Below are 14,020 nucleotides of genomic sequence, written 5' to 3' on the forward strand. Positions count from 1 at the left end.
TTGAATTGAACTGAATACAATCGAATTGCACTGAACTGAATTGAATTGAACTGAATACAATTGCACTGAATTGAATTGAATTGAGTTGAGTTGAGTTGAACTGAACTGAACTGAATACAATTGCACTGAATTGAATTGAATTTAATTTAATTGAATTTAAACTTAATTGAGTTTAACTAAATTGAACTGAATACAATTGCACTGAATTGAATTGAACTGAATACAATCAAATTGCACTGAACTGAATTTAATTGAACTGAATGCAATTGCACTGAATTGAATTGAATTTAACTGAATTGAACTGAATACAATTGCACTGAATTGAATTGAATTTAAACTTAATTGAGTTTAACTAAATTGAACTGAATACAATCGTATTGCACTGAATTGAATTGAACTAAATTGAACAGAATACAATTGCACTGAATTGAATTGAACTGAATACAATCGAATTGCACTGAACTGAATTGAACAGAATACAATTGCACTGAATTGAATCAAACTAAATTGAACAGAATACAATTGCACTGAATTGAATTGAATTAAACTGAATACTATCGAATTGCACTGAACTGAATTGAACTAAATACATTTGCACTGAATTGAATCGAATTAAACTGAATTTAATTTAAACTGAATTGAGTTTAACTAAATTGAACTGAAAACAATCGTATTGCACTGAATTGAATTGAACTAAATTGAACAGAATACAATTGCACTAAATTGAATTGAACTGAATACAATCGAATTGCACTGAACTGAATTGAACTGAATACAATCGAATTGCACTGAACTGAATTTAATTGAACCGAACTTAATTTAAACTGAATTTAGTTTAACTGAATTGAACTGAATACAATTGAACTGTATAAAATGGAATACAAATGAACTGAACTGAATTGAATTGAGTGAAAGTGGCTCTGATACAGAATTGATTTACTGTACACAGAGCAAAAATGCTACAGCCTAAGCATCCATACAACTGAATCACTGTTCTTTTGCTCCTGGTATTTCCTTTGGGAAATGTAAATGATTCATATACTGTAATTACTTTGACATTTTGTAAACCAAAAACATTTTTTCTTCAACTAATCTAATTTTGATGACTTAGTCCCACGTCCAACTGGCTCAACGTTGCCAAGTTTCCATGTTTTCCTTTCATAGTACTAGTAACAGTCATACTGGCCGCTGAATAATGGATCTATGGAGCTTAACATTTTTTGTACACCACCCGCTTTACGCTAGAGCAAGGTTTTCCCTTAAAATAAACAGGGAAATAAACAGATGTGAAATAAACAGAACAAACTGTGTCTGGCCTCAATGCAGCAATAGATCCTGCAAAATATAAATAAAACAGAAGTACAGACAAATCCTTAAAAATATTGCTTACACTTGGTTATTATTATAATTGGCAATCAAGCTTGGCCATTATGTTAGAATTTACAGCAATTGTGGCCTATTCAAGAGGTCCACAAAGTATACATTATTTCTGGTTCCAAAGTCAATTCACAGTAAACATGCATACTGTAATTAAAAATGTGCACTATAAGTCACTTTGGATAAAAACATCTGCCAAATGCATGAATGTAATGAAAATGTAAATCTGAGGAGCTACAATTAGCACACAAATATTACTAACAACAATCTGGGTCTGCGATATATGTGAAGAAATGTCGTCTTTTGGATGTGAAATAACATCTGTGTGTCACACAAAAACTGACTCTGACCACATGTATAAGTGACTTGTCACCGGTCTCCTTGAACAGCAGTACAGACACATGAGAAAAACGCATGACCTCAGAACAGATAGGAAGACTCCTACGAGAGCTCTAGCCCTTCCACGCTGCAGAAATATAGCGATAGCCGTACATAATTCAAGACCCATATGGAATAACAACTAAGCTAGAAAAATATATCAAGTCATCAGCTGATCTGGTAGATTGTGCATACATTTCCTGTCGGCCATGGAGATCACATTGAAAAAAAGCGGTAGTTTATTTGTACAACACTGATTATGGGGCTAAAATTTGCCTAAAATAATAAAAGTCTGAGGAAGGGCCATCTCCTTTGGTCTTTGTGCGGTTTGTAACCTCACACGAATAAACGTTTTTGGAAACCGAGTCAAATCAGGCCGCTCTCAGAACAAGAGAAGAAGAGAAAGAAACGGCCTTAATTCATGAGTGTTTTATTCAGTCAGGGTGTGCCAAAGAGACAGCTGAATAATGGTGGGTGGAGGAGGGCGCTAACAGGTCCACTCTGAGATTTTGGGGTGGACAATGAGGACATTTGTTCCAATGGTGCCCTTAATAAGGGGGCTGAGTGGCTTAATAGGGCAGGAGTGCCTTCAGACAGGGCAAATCTTTATCATAAGGTTATCAATCTTATCTTTATCTCATCAAATGACCAGAAACTTTTGTCAACATCTCATCTCAGGTCTTTACTTTGAACTTGATGCTACCCAAGAAAAGCAGCCCAAGATGCAACACAACAGGCAACACATTTTCTCCCAAATTTCTCCTTGCAATGCAAATGCAAACTGTTTAACGACTAAAGCAAAAGTATGCTCAGTATGTAGTCAACACTTTAAATAACTACAGATGTCAAACAAAACAAATGTGTACAAATTTGATTAATTTTTTATTAATAATAAGTTATGATCTCATAGCCTAACAATGGCGTTGTTAGATGTCAAATCAGTCAAAATTGTTCGAATTTCTCCCTAAGGATTTAACCAATCAAACAGTTTAGCAACTATAAAAGTATGTTGTCAATAAAAATAACTTCAGACAGCGAAACCAATATTTAATCTCACTTCATAAAGCATCTAGTTGATTGTTAGTTGTCAGATCAGTCAATGTTTTTCTAATTTCTCCATTCTACAAATATTTGTTTTGTTTTGCTTTCTTGTTATTTATAGTATTGACAACATGCTATTTTAGTTTTTAGACAGCTTGTTTGACTCTGTGGACCCTGTACCGGGTCCAGAATTATCTTATTTTGACTTAATATAAAATATTCCTTTAATTTTGAATGGTCTGTCATGGACCCAGTACCACATATGAGATACTGTTCGAAAGCTTAGACTCTACTTTCTGCAGATATGCATCACTTTGAGATATGTTTTACTGTAAGAAAGTTAGTTACACTTAATTTACACTATCACCCCCCCATATTTTTTAATATAATTTAATATTTACATATTTCATATTTTTCAAGTATGACAAACATGGGCAAGTCTTATATCAAATGAAAGCTCTCACTCTCAGGAATAAGGCTGCTGCATTATTTTTGTCCTATTATTATCACATATCCAACAATCGTCGAATGAATAATGAGGTAAAAAATCGTCTTTTGTAAACATATGGGAAACTTGAGTGTGGACAGCCTCAGATAGCACATATAGCCACAAATGATACACCATCTTTTATTTTAGGTCCTACTCTAAAAAATGAGTCCATTCACAGCATTTTCTTTGGTTGTGTGCATGAATAATCCCTTGCTATTTATTATATGTGCAAAACAAAAAATTAATATTTATATGAAAAATGTATTTTCGGACACTTCAGTAAAATGAGAATAACTTTTGAATGCGACATGCTAAAGAGTTCATTCTTTTTTTGGGTGTTTACTGTCTGCTGCTGGTAACAACCAGAACTGTCTGCAGTCTGCTAGAGCACCCAAAACCAGAGTTATTCACTTTCAAAGGCAGTATTTACAACATAAAAAAATAAAATTTGGTGTTTTATCATATGAAAAACCACATAAATAACAATATTTGTCACAAACAGCAGCTTTTTATGTAACTTCAAATGGTTTTCTGCAAAATGGTATAAAGATATTGCATTTATTCCACTGTCTGTGGTTATGGGAGCACTTCAAATGTTTTTTGGCAGAAATTGTATACCAAAAGCGTATTATTCCTCCCATCAGTTGGAGTAAAATAACTTTTGCATTTATTATGATAGAGAAAAGATTCCTTTTTCCTCTGTAAGCTGGCAATTGCTGGAATCAAACAAAACTGTCTGCAGGTTTCGTTACCACTCAGGGCCAGAGTTATACACTTTTAAATACAGGCTTTAGAAAAAAAACATCAAAAAGCGCCTATTTATTTTTGTGTTTATTACAGGACTGACAACACATACAACCATGTTGAGCACTTTTAACAGCGTTTTATGTAATTTCAAAGGGTTTCCTGTAAAATGATACCAAACTTTTGTATGTGCACCTCTGCTTGTGGGAATGAGAAGCTTTTGAAATTGGGTAGGCCAAATCCAGGCGAAAATCCCCAAAATAGCCTCAGATAAACTATCTGACCTTATAAAACATCTAGTCGATTGTTAGATGTCAAATCAATCAATTTTTTGATGCAGACTTTCTAACGACTAAAAAAAGTATGTTGTCAACACAATAAATAACTACACAAAGCAAAACAAATAAAACATTTGTAAGACTTATTCTTAATAAACTATCTGACCCCATAAACGACAATGCATTTGTTAGATGTTAAATCAGCCAACATTTTAAACCACGGATTTAACCAACGCTATCTCATGGCAATTCGTAAGTATTTTACGAGCTGGCTAATTCGTATTCATTTGTACCAGTGGCGGCTCGTGACTGCTCTTTCAAGGGGTGTTAATTCAAAATAAGTGTTCGGAGTGTCGTGTGTTGCTCGCGTTTTCAAAATATGTGTTTGTTGTGTCATGTGAACCATGTGAATCACGTGTTTTGTCAAAATAAGTGCCTGCTGCACATGCGTCAAAACCATTTATGATACAAGAGACGCTCGCGTTCACAAAATACACGCAAGACACTCCCTTAACAGTAAACCCTTATCATAAACCCTTTATATGCGTCTGCAGCATTCACTTATTTTGACAAGACACGTGATGCACATAGAGGGCCTCATTTATAAAGCGTGCGTAAGCACAGATTTGATCGTAAAGTGCACATACGTAAAAATCCACGGCAAAGTCCATATTTATAAATCTTTGACGTGAAAAAAAGTGCTTAGCGCTACGTCAAGGTCTGAGCAGACGTACGCACTTTTGCTTGTCAGACTGCTGCAGGTTTTTGTAAATATAAGCCATTCTTGCTGGTCGAAATTGTGTTTAAACATTGACAAGCGGTCTATGACATTGATTAGGCATCATTTAAAGGCGGAGGTCTGAAATTGCTCAGCAACAAGTTCAAGTTCATTAGCGATTCATAAATTTCACATCTGAAAGAAAGGGGTACACGTGTTTTCTGCGCGTACGTTCAGTTTATGAATCACACCTACCCATTTTTGATAAATGATCGTAAGATCAAATGTAGGATGGTTTCTATAAAGCGTTTTATAAATGAGGCCCAGAATCACTTGACGCGCAGAACACATATTTTGTATTTACGAACTACACACGTGACGGGCTACATACATGTTGTGATGAACTTTGCATCGAGCACCCTCGAATAAAGTAGTCACCGGCTGCCACTGATTTGTACGACCACATTCATACAGTTTTTTGTATGATTTGCCTTGACCCCTCCGATGTTGGGGTTGGAGTGGGCTTTTGTTATTGTTTTTATGATAATGGAACATTTTTACATGATTAACTTCATGAATTAGCCAACTTGTAAAATATGTATGAATTCTCATGAGATCAGGCTGGATTTAACCATCCAAACTGTCTAACAACAATAAAACTATGTTGTCAATAATGTAAATAACTACAAAAAGCAAATAAATAAATATTTGCGAAATTTGTTCTTTATTAATAACAAACCATCTGACTTCATAAACCGACTAGTCGGTTGTCAAATCAGACAAAAAATCCTGACTCATTCTTAGGCACTAACATTGTGGTGACCCCACTTAAGGTAATCTTTACCATTTAAAATCAAATTAAAAGTCCAGAAGGATGTGATGTTTCTGGGTAACCTGCTATGCTTTTGGTCTCTGGGTCTGTTGTTTGGATCCTGGCTCTGATTCTGCAGTTGAAGCCCAGAGGAGCAGAAAGGAAATTTCAGACAGCGTAAGCCCAGCCAAAATTCAAGAAACCACCTTGAAGCGTCCTAGATTTGAAGCTAAACGGTTTGCCACAATCTGGCAGCAGAAGGTCCTTCCGGCAACTCCATCCTCTCTCCAAACAAGAATGACAGATGCAAGTCAACATCAGGGTTTCAAAGAAGAGCCAGCAGGCCCGAGTGTGTCAGTGTCAGCATTATAATGTCCAGATAATCCCATGCTGGTCTATAAACTCATTGCTAACCTCCCAGCTCTGTTAGCCTCCACGCACTCCAGCTGATTTAAGAGCTCAGGCCAAAATATACAGAGATTTAACATCTAGGCCATGAACAGCACTACATTTTAAAAAGTGGTTGAGACAGGCTGATTGTGAAACTGTGATGAGGGTGGGCCTAGCTCATGCATATTAATTAGGGTTGGTTAAGCTATCTAGCCATGGCAACTTTCCACAGAGATACAATTTTGGATAGACCAAGACGAGCTTTACTTTTAGGGTTGGAAGACTCCTCATTTTTGGATTTACACATTTATCTCCTTTTTAAAGAACCATTAACTTTGTGTAATGTCTATGTGTTAGACAAACTGTGTAGATGACTTCATACAAAAGAACGATTGCAAATAAGCAGCAATTCAATAAGAAAACAGCTTTTGTCACTTTCACTTGTGGGAGATTGTTTGAGTAGCCATAATAAATAAATATTACTGTGCAAACTTTTGTTAAACATGCCATCTGAGTTTGATTTATAAATAAATAAACCAGAATTTCTTCATCATTCATCCACAAACGTGTTTACTGCTAGGTTCTCTGTGCATCCATTCACCCATCCACCACAAAACAGCGCCAACCGCAAACAGACCGCAAACATGACGATGCACTATTCGCCCCGTGGCCAACTGCTTGAATAGACAGTCAACCCGAGTACAAACTACATCTGAAGCTGAAATAAAGAGACCACAGTAATGAGCTCCACTAAGCAACCAAACATAAACACTCGGTGTGATGTCAACACAACCGGCTCCCTTCAACACAGAGCACGAGGGTCAAAGGCCATCTATGCACTCTCGTGTTTGTTTATGGTTAACAAAGAGAAGTGGAGAGATGCGAGGAGGTGTGGCTGAGAGATAAAAAGGTTGATGTGGGACCCTCAGCCAGTTTTGGGTCACTGCGCAGCGTTCAACTTCAAAGGCCTCCTGATGCCGGTTCTCCGCTGACAGGAGGGTGATTCCGGAAACAAATACCTCATTTCAAACAAAGCAGAGGTGATCCTACGGTAGGAACATGACGCAAAACAAAACCAGATTGCATAAAAGCTGCGTTTCCATTACAAATTTGTGCAAAACTTTACCGTTATTTTTTTAAATGTCGAATTAAGACTATTACGAAATGACAACGTTTCCATTAACCGATTATATGCGACTGTAGCATAGTTTTTCCTCTCGCGATAAGTCATTCCAAACATCACGTCGACTAATAAGTAGGTTTACTCATATCACATCCACCGCACTAGACATCATTTTTTAATCGTAGGAGATGTAAGAGTATTATCCAAACATCAATGCCAAGGAAAGCCCCTTAAACTTAGGAGCGGCAACGTATAGTTGTTTCTTTTGGGGTAATAGTACAATATTTGAAATTGAAAGAGATGTTATTCAAACATTATTGCCAAGAAAATCCTCATACTTGGGAGCAGACATATTGTGGTGTTTCTGGGAGGTTTTAGTACACCGCCTCATTTTCAAAAAATTATTACGTGACTGACTTGCATCAGGTGACATGAAAATGTAAATAAACTGTTTCCATTGCAGTTTTGGGAAATAATTTTTTTTGCCATGTATGGGAGTTCTTGCGAAATTGCCATTGGCCGTACTTTCAATTCACAATTTTAATTAGTGCAATTTAAATGGTAATGGAAGTGCAGCTAATGTCTGCAGCTGATGCTCACAATGCATTAAGACAACATTCAGGATATGGCAAGCCGTTTTAACTTTTATTCGTTTAGTTCTTGATATCAACAATTCAATTTTCACTAGTTAAAATTTTAATTCTTGACATCAGATATTACGTTTCTACTAGTAACGATGGCAATTCTTGGTATCAACAATTACATTTCCACTAGTAACAATGTTAATTCTTGATATCAGCAATTTAATTATTGATATCAACAATTCAATTATTGATATCAACAATTCAATTATTGATATCAAGATTTAAATTATTGATATCAACAATCGAGTTCTTGATATCAACAATTCAGTTGTTACTAGTTAAAATTGATAATTACAGATATCAATAACTTAATTGTTGATATCAAGAATTGAATTGTTGATATCAAGAATTGAATTGTTGATATCAAAAATTAAATTGCTGATATCAAGAATTAACATTGTTACTAGTGGGAATGTAATTGTTGATATCAAGAATTGCCATTGATACTAGTAGAAATGTAATATCTGATATCAAGAATTACAATTTTAACTAGTGAAAATTGAATTGTTGATATCAAGAACACAATGAATAAAAGTTAAAACGGCTTGCCATATTCAGGAATCATTACATGCATTCATTCGTCTTTCAAAACTACTCCAGCAAATTTTTTCTTTTCATGTGAAGTGAAATGACTTCATTTACAAATATCATGTGTGCGAATGTGTTATATATTTGTTAAAAATTCGAAATAACTCATTGCAAAGCCAGTTTATGATGACATGACAATGATAAATTAAGTTACTTTGGGATAGTCTTTGTTACAGTGTAATTACATTTAAGTATCGAGTAATAATGATTAACAATATGCACTTACTCTAGGCGGTTTGTTACATGTACTGTAATTATGCATAGTTTACAGTTATTACTATAATAATTACATGTAAAATGTGTAACAAAGACGGCATAAAATATCGTGTTACCCAATGAACAATACTTCTAAATAGGGCTGTCAAATGATTAATCGCAATTAATCGCATACAAAATAAAAGTTTATGTTTGCATGATTTATGTGTGTTTATTTACAGTGTAAGTAATATATAAATACACACACACACGTGTAAAATTTAAGAGTTTATATATATATATATATATATACTGTATATATATATATGAAGAGTTTCGTGAGATAACCACTGTTTTTTTAATTGTTCAGAAATCTTGTTTTTTGGTTGTGCATTTCAATTAATTTTAATTCAACTGCAGTTGGTTTGTTTTGATTTAAACCTGTCACGGTTTCAACCGTGTTTCTGTTGTCTCTGTTCTGATTGTTGTCATCTGGACTTTTCACTGATTACCAATCATCACACCTGTTACCAATTAGTCTTTGTGTATATATATCCCGGTCACCTGTATGTTCAGTTGCTGGATCGCTGCCTCATTTTGTGTCCTTACCACAGTGTATGTCTTGGTCGCTGTTCCTGCCTGTTTACTTATTTATCGTGCCCTGTTTTGTTTCCTGTTTATTTAATAAATGTTATATATTTCAAACTTTGCGTTTGCATCCTCCTACTTGTTCCGGGGACGTGACAAAACCTTCATAACTTAAAAAATACAGCTAAGTAGCACCATAAAACAAAATAATAACATGATAACATAATAATAAACATGTTTTGACAAAAATGTTAAAAAATGGATTTATCTCGTTTTGCAACAAAACTCTTCATATATATATATATATATATATATATATATATATATATATATATATATATATATATATATATATATATATATATATATATATAAAATTATATGGAAAGTAACCAAGAGGACTATTTTCGGCAGTGCGTAATATCTGCTGCAGCCATGTTAAGTTTCTAAATATGCGTTCTAATCTTCAGCGATCACGCGTCCTTGTGTTCTCGCTTTACGTCATCATTAACCGTCGAAGTTCAATTCCAATTCTCAAGAACGCAAGTACCGAAGACGCATTAAAATACCCGAATGTGTTCTTGATATCGAGGATGCATTGAGTGCAGACTTGCGTGCTAAAATCTGGGGAGGTCAGGTGACCAACAGGAAGATCGCACACATCTCGATTCCCACAAGTGCGTTCTGTGTTCTCGCGACCTTCTGAGTTTGTTCTTCCAAGGTTGCCTGGCAAGACCAATCTCCACGAGAATGCCAGTCTGTTCTTTGCATTCTTGAAATTGAGAAACAGCCATAGTTCCTAGCCATATCCGCCTAAAAAATCGTAACTTTTAATTTTCCGTCGGTCCTACTACACAATGTAACTACAGAAGAGCCAAGTTTTAATTAGGAAAAATATCGAAACTCTTTGGTTATTTTTGGCGTGATGCTGGTGGTCTAATCAGATTCGGTGGATTGTGCTGAGCTGTGCTGGGAGTGCTGGCGCCGGACCCGAGGATCGGCTGAATGGATTCCGAAACGGAAGAAATCAAATGTTTAACTCTGGAGGAGCTGGAAAATGAGCATATTTTCAAAAAAAGTGGAATGTTCCTTTAATGTTTCTTAAATATATACATAATAATTACACACACACTTATGCAAACAAAATTTTATTTCATATGTGAATAATCACAATTTATCGTTCGACAGCCCTACTTTTAAAGCATTTATTCATGTTAATTTCAGCATTTACTAATCAAAAGTTGTAACTGTTAACATTAATTAATGCACAATGAACTAGCATGAACAACTGTATTGTCATTAACTAAAATTAACAAGGATTAATAAATGCTGAAACTATATATTGATCGTTGTTAGTTCATATTAGCTAATAACTAATGTCAACAAATAGAACCTTATTGTAAGGTGTTATCAAAAATACTTGTAAACCATGATTGTGGTGCACATGCACGTTTGTGGGCTGGTTATGTAGTTAATAGTCAGTTATGTATCGCTCTTAGATGTGAGTCTAAAGTGGGAGGGCGATTTTTAGGTTTTAAGTATTAGGGGGCTCAGCCCCCAATAAGGGATGTGATTATAAAAATATGTATAAATTGTTTTGAATAATATGATTGGATTTTATACTAACCTTATTGCATTATTCCACTGTATTAAAAAGATTGTTCATTTACTTTTGTGTACTAAATACGTTTTTAAGGGGGACTGGGCAGAAATTTGGGGAACAGTGGTTAGTGATGCCACTGGAGAGGACTATTACTGATTTCAAATCAGCTTTAAAGAGCAATTATTCATGTATTATAGTATACTGTATCATAGGGGAAAAAAGAATAGGCGTAATACTTTTATCTTCTCTTTATATTATTACAAAATTTTACACATACAATGGCTAAACTCCACACTGTGTGGAACATAAACAAAAAATATAGTCAAATAAGCGACAAAAAAATAAAAAGTATCTCATCAAAAAACGGCATAAATAATATAAAAGACAAACTTTTTTCTTACAACAGATACATTCATATGAAATAATATTTTACTACTACAAAAAAATAAATAAGTCATCTAAAGAGTTTTTTGCTTTTGAAAGTCAACCCTCAAACGGGGACGTTTCTGCCTTTGAGTCCATTTCAACCACAATCCATGCTTTTATAAAGTCTCTGTTTATTTCCATACGTTTTTCCCTCATCAGTTTTTGGTGCGCAGTCAGGTAAGTGTTCGGTTTAGCCCACACAATGTCTCTGACCGTCCCGTCACTGGACATTCCTTATCGTCCGTTCCCACAATCTCTCGATCTCTACCACAAATGTATGATCATACGACGTGTATTCAGATCTCCTGCGCTGTAGGTTGAATGAAATCTCCAGTCAGGTTTCCAGTAGAGATCCAGACTGTTTTATCTTTACAGTCCAGGTCGGACAATCCCAGCTGTTGCCAACACACCACGGGACCCTCTGAGTCTTCCATCTGCACGTGCTGACCTCCTGTTACACACACACAAACAGATAGTACGAATTAATGCACCAGAAGTAACATTCAGCAGTCCAGTCGGCTAAAATAATATTGCATGATGGGTAATTTATAGTGGGCCAATGCAGTCATTTCCTGAGCTGAGTCTCTTCATTCAGAGTGTGAATCAGAAGGCTCTTTATGCTGAACCTCTCTTACCTCTCTGCTGCTCTACGCTGGACTTTGTTTCCACAGGCTGACAAGGGGACTTCTGGGAAGGGGGCGGAGCTTTGACCTCTTCCACCTCTTGGACTGAATCTCTCTCATGGGTGCCTTTGAGCTGTGGGCTGTCACGTCCCTGGCAGCGAGACAGAGCGGGGTTGAGCGGCAACAGTTCGAGTCCGTCGGGTTGGCGCGCCGCCACGCGGTGCATTACAGGGAGAGTGCCGCCCGAGAAAGTGCCGTTGGTTTTCGTGTAACACCTGGGTCATGAAACACATACGTGAGACCATGGCAACAAAACTTCAAAGAAATGAAAAAATTCTTCTGCGTTACGCATGATAAATAAATGATACAGGTATCGAGTGACATGAGCGTCAGAAAAATTATATTTCGGGGGTGAACTGTTCCGTTAAATCCCCAGCTGGAGACTGGCTGTAACAAGACCGAGCATCTCTGCAATGTTCAAACTCCGATTGCATCTGAAATCGCAGATTTATTTCCGCAAGCCTCTATGATGCCTGACCAGACTCAACAGCCTGTGTCTCTTTGTGTTTGTGCAAGCTGATAAGACGCAGAGATTTCGGCACACATCCATCAACACACAAACAAACAATACCTTTGAGAGCAAATAAACGTACGGATAACTGTACATACACGCAGGAACTAATAAAAAGTGTACACAGGCGCGCACAGTAGTTAGTAAATTCTGAACTGATATCCGGTTGCTTGTCTCTTAGCTCTCCTGCAGGCCGAAGCTAAATAAACACAGCGTTAGTTAAGACTGTAGCGAGAGTGCGTTCAGTGTAAACTGTTACTGCCGGACACGCTAGAGTACACAAACAAGCTTCACGGTGCAGAACGATATTGTGTGTGTGTGTGTGTGTGTGTTTTGTTCAGGTCAAGGGTGAAATGAGAGCCAGATGAGTTTGCTGATTGGAGGCGTGCTGAGCAAAACATCATTTTGCCGGCATGTAAACACCAAACATTAACAAAGCTACTGGGCTTGACTTCTGGAGGGTTGGATTTCTCTCACCTGTTGTTGTTGCAGAAGTTTTGACAGCTCATGCAGTCGGACGAATCGTTCTGGGGAAGAGCCGTGTACATCCCTCCGCCCTGCCCAAACACACATGACACATCAGCTTTACACAGCACTAACAACATTTGCTGTATTTTACACACATATCACTACAACACATATGGCTGCTATACTATACTGAATGATAACTCACTATAGCACTACACTATATATACATTTATTCATATAGCAGATGCTTTTATTTAAATGAGGGTGCATTCAACATTTTGTTTTAATTATAAGTTTTTGCAATATACACTATACTGTACTATATGGTATGTAACATTTACTATTATACATTACTACATTATTATGACATCTACACTACAGTAGTGGCCAAAAGTGATGTCCAACTTTGGATAAAAATGATATTCTTTGCACTTTATTCAGATATTTGGTTAACTACAAGTAGCGACACTACTAACTTTACATTTTTCTGTAGCTTGGCAGCAGTTCAGTTACTTTTAAAACAGTGTAGCTTTAACAGTAAATAAATAGGGCTTATTCGATCTACGTCATCAATGTTCGCGGCGGCCATATTGTTGACATAAAACTGTCAGTCTGTCAATTGACAAGCGAGGCAGCGTGGGTATTATGCATGGTATTATCGGTGTAATTTTTTTTAAACCGCGCGATGGTGTGTGGTGTAATACACGGATGTTCTAACAACAGCAAAAAGACCCCGGAATTACTTTTTATGCGATACCGACTTTCAGAAAACATGAAAGGAGAGGAGTTGAACCAGCGAAGGAGAGACTCCCAACAGCAAAGTCTGTCCCCATCATTTTACCTCAGGTAACGTTAGGGATATATGCTCACAGCAAAGTCTGTCCCCATAATTTGATCACATATGGTTAGCTGTAAGCAGTGGCTGAAACTGCTCTTTCAAATAAGCTGCCATAAATTGAGACAG

At 36.3% G+C, this 14,020-nt stretch overlaps 1 protein-coding gene across 1 annotated transcript in view; it reads right to left on the reverse strand.

The window, feature by feature from the left end:
• Positions 1-11,201: 11,201 nt before the first annotated feature.
• cdon (cell adhesion associated, oncogene regulated) overlaps positions 11,202-14,020 on the reverse strand; it is a 46,493-nt gene continuing 43,674 nt past the window's right edge. Inside the window, exons 18-20 of the mRNA XM_073853343.1 lie at positions 13,066-13,145; positions 12,030-12,292; positions 11,202-11,845 (exon numbers count right to left, since the gene is read on the reverse strand). Coding sequence (XP_073709444.1) covers positions 11,691-11,845; positions 12,030-12,292; positions 13,066-13,145 — 498 coding nt within the window. The 3' untranslated portion in view covers positions 11,202-11,690. The remainder of the gene's footprint in view (positions 11,846-12,029; positions 12,293-13,065; positions 13,146-14,020) is intronic.

Source organism: Misgurnus anguillicaudatus, chromosome 15 (genome assembly GCF_027580225.2).
Source record: "Misgurnus anguillicaudatus chromosome 15, ASM2758022v2, whole genome shotgun sequence".
NCBI classification, from domain to species: domain Eukaryota; kingdom Metazoa; phylum Chordata; class Actinopteri; order Cypriniformes; family Cobitidae; genus Misgurnus; species Misgurnus anguillicaudatus.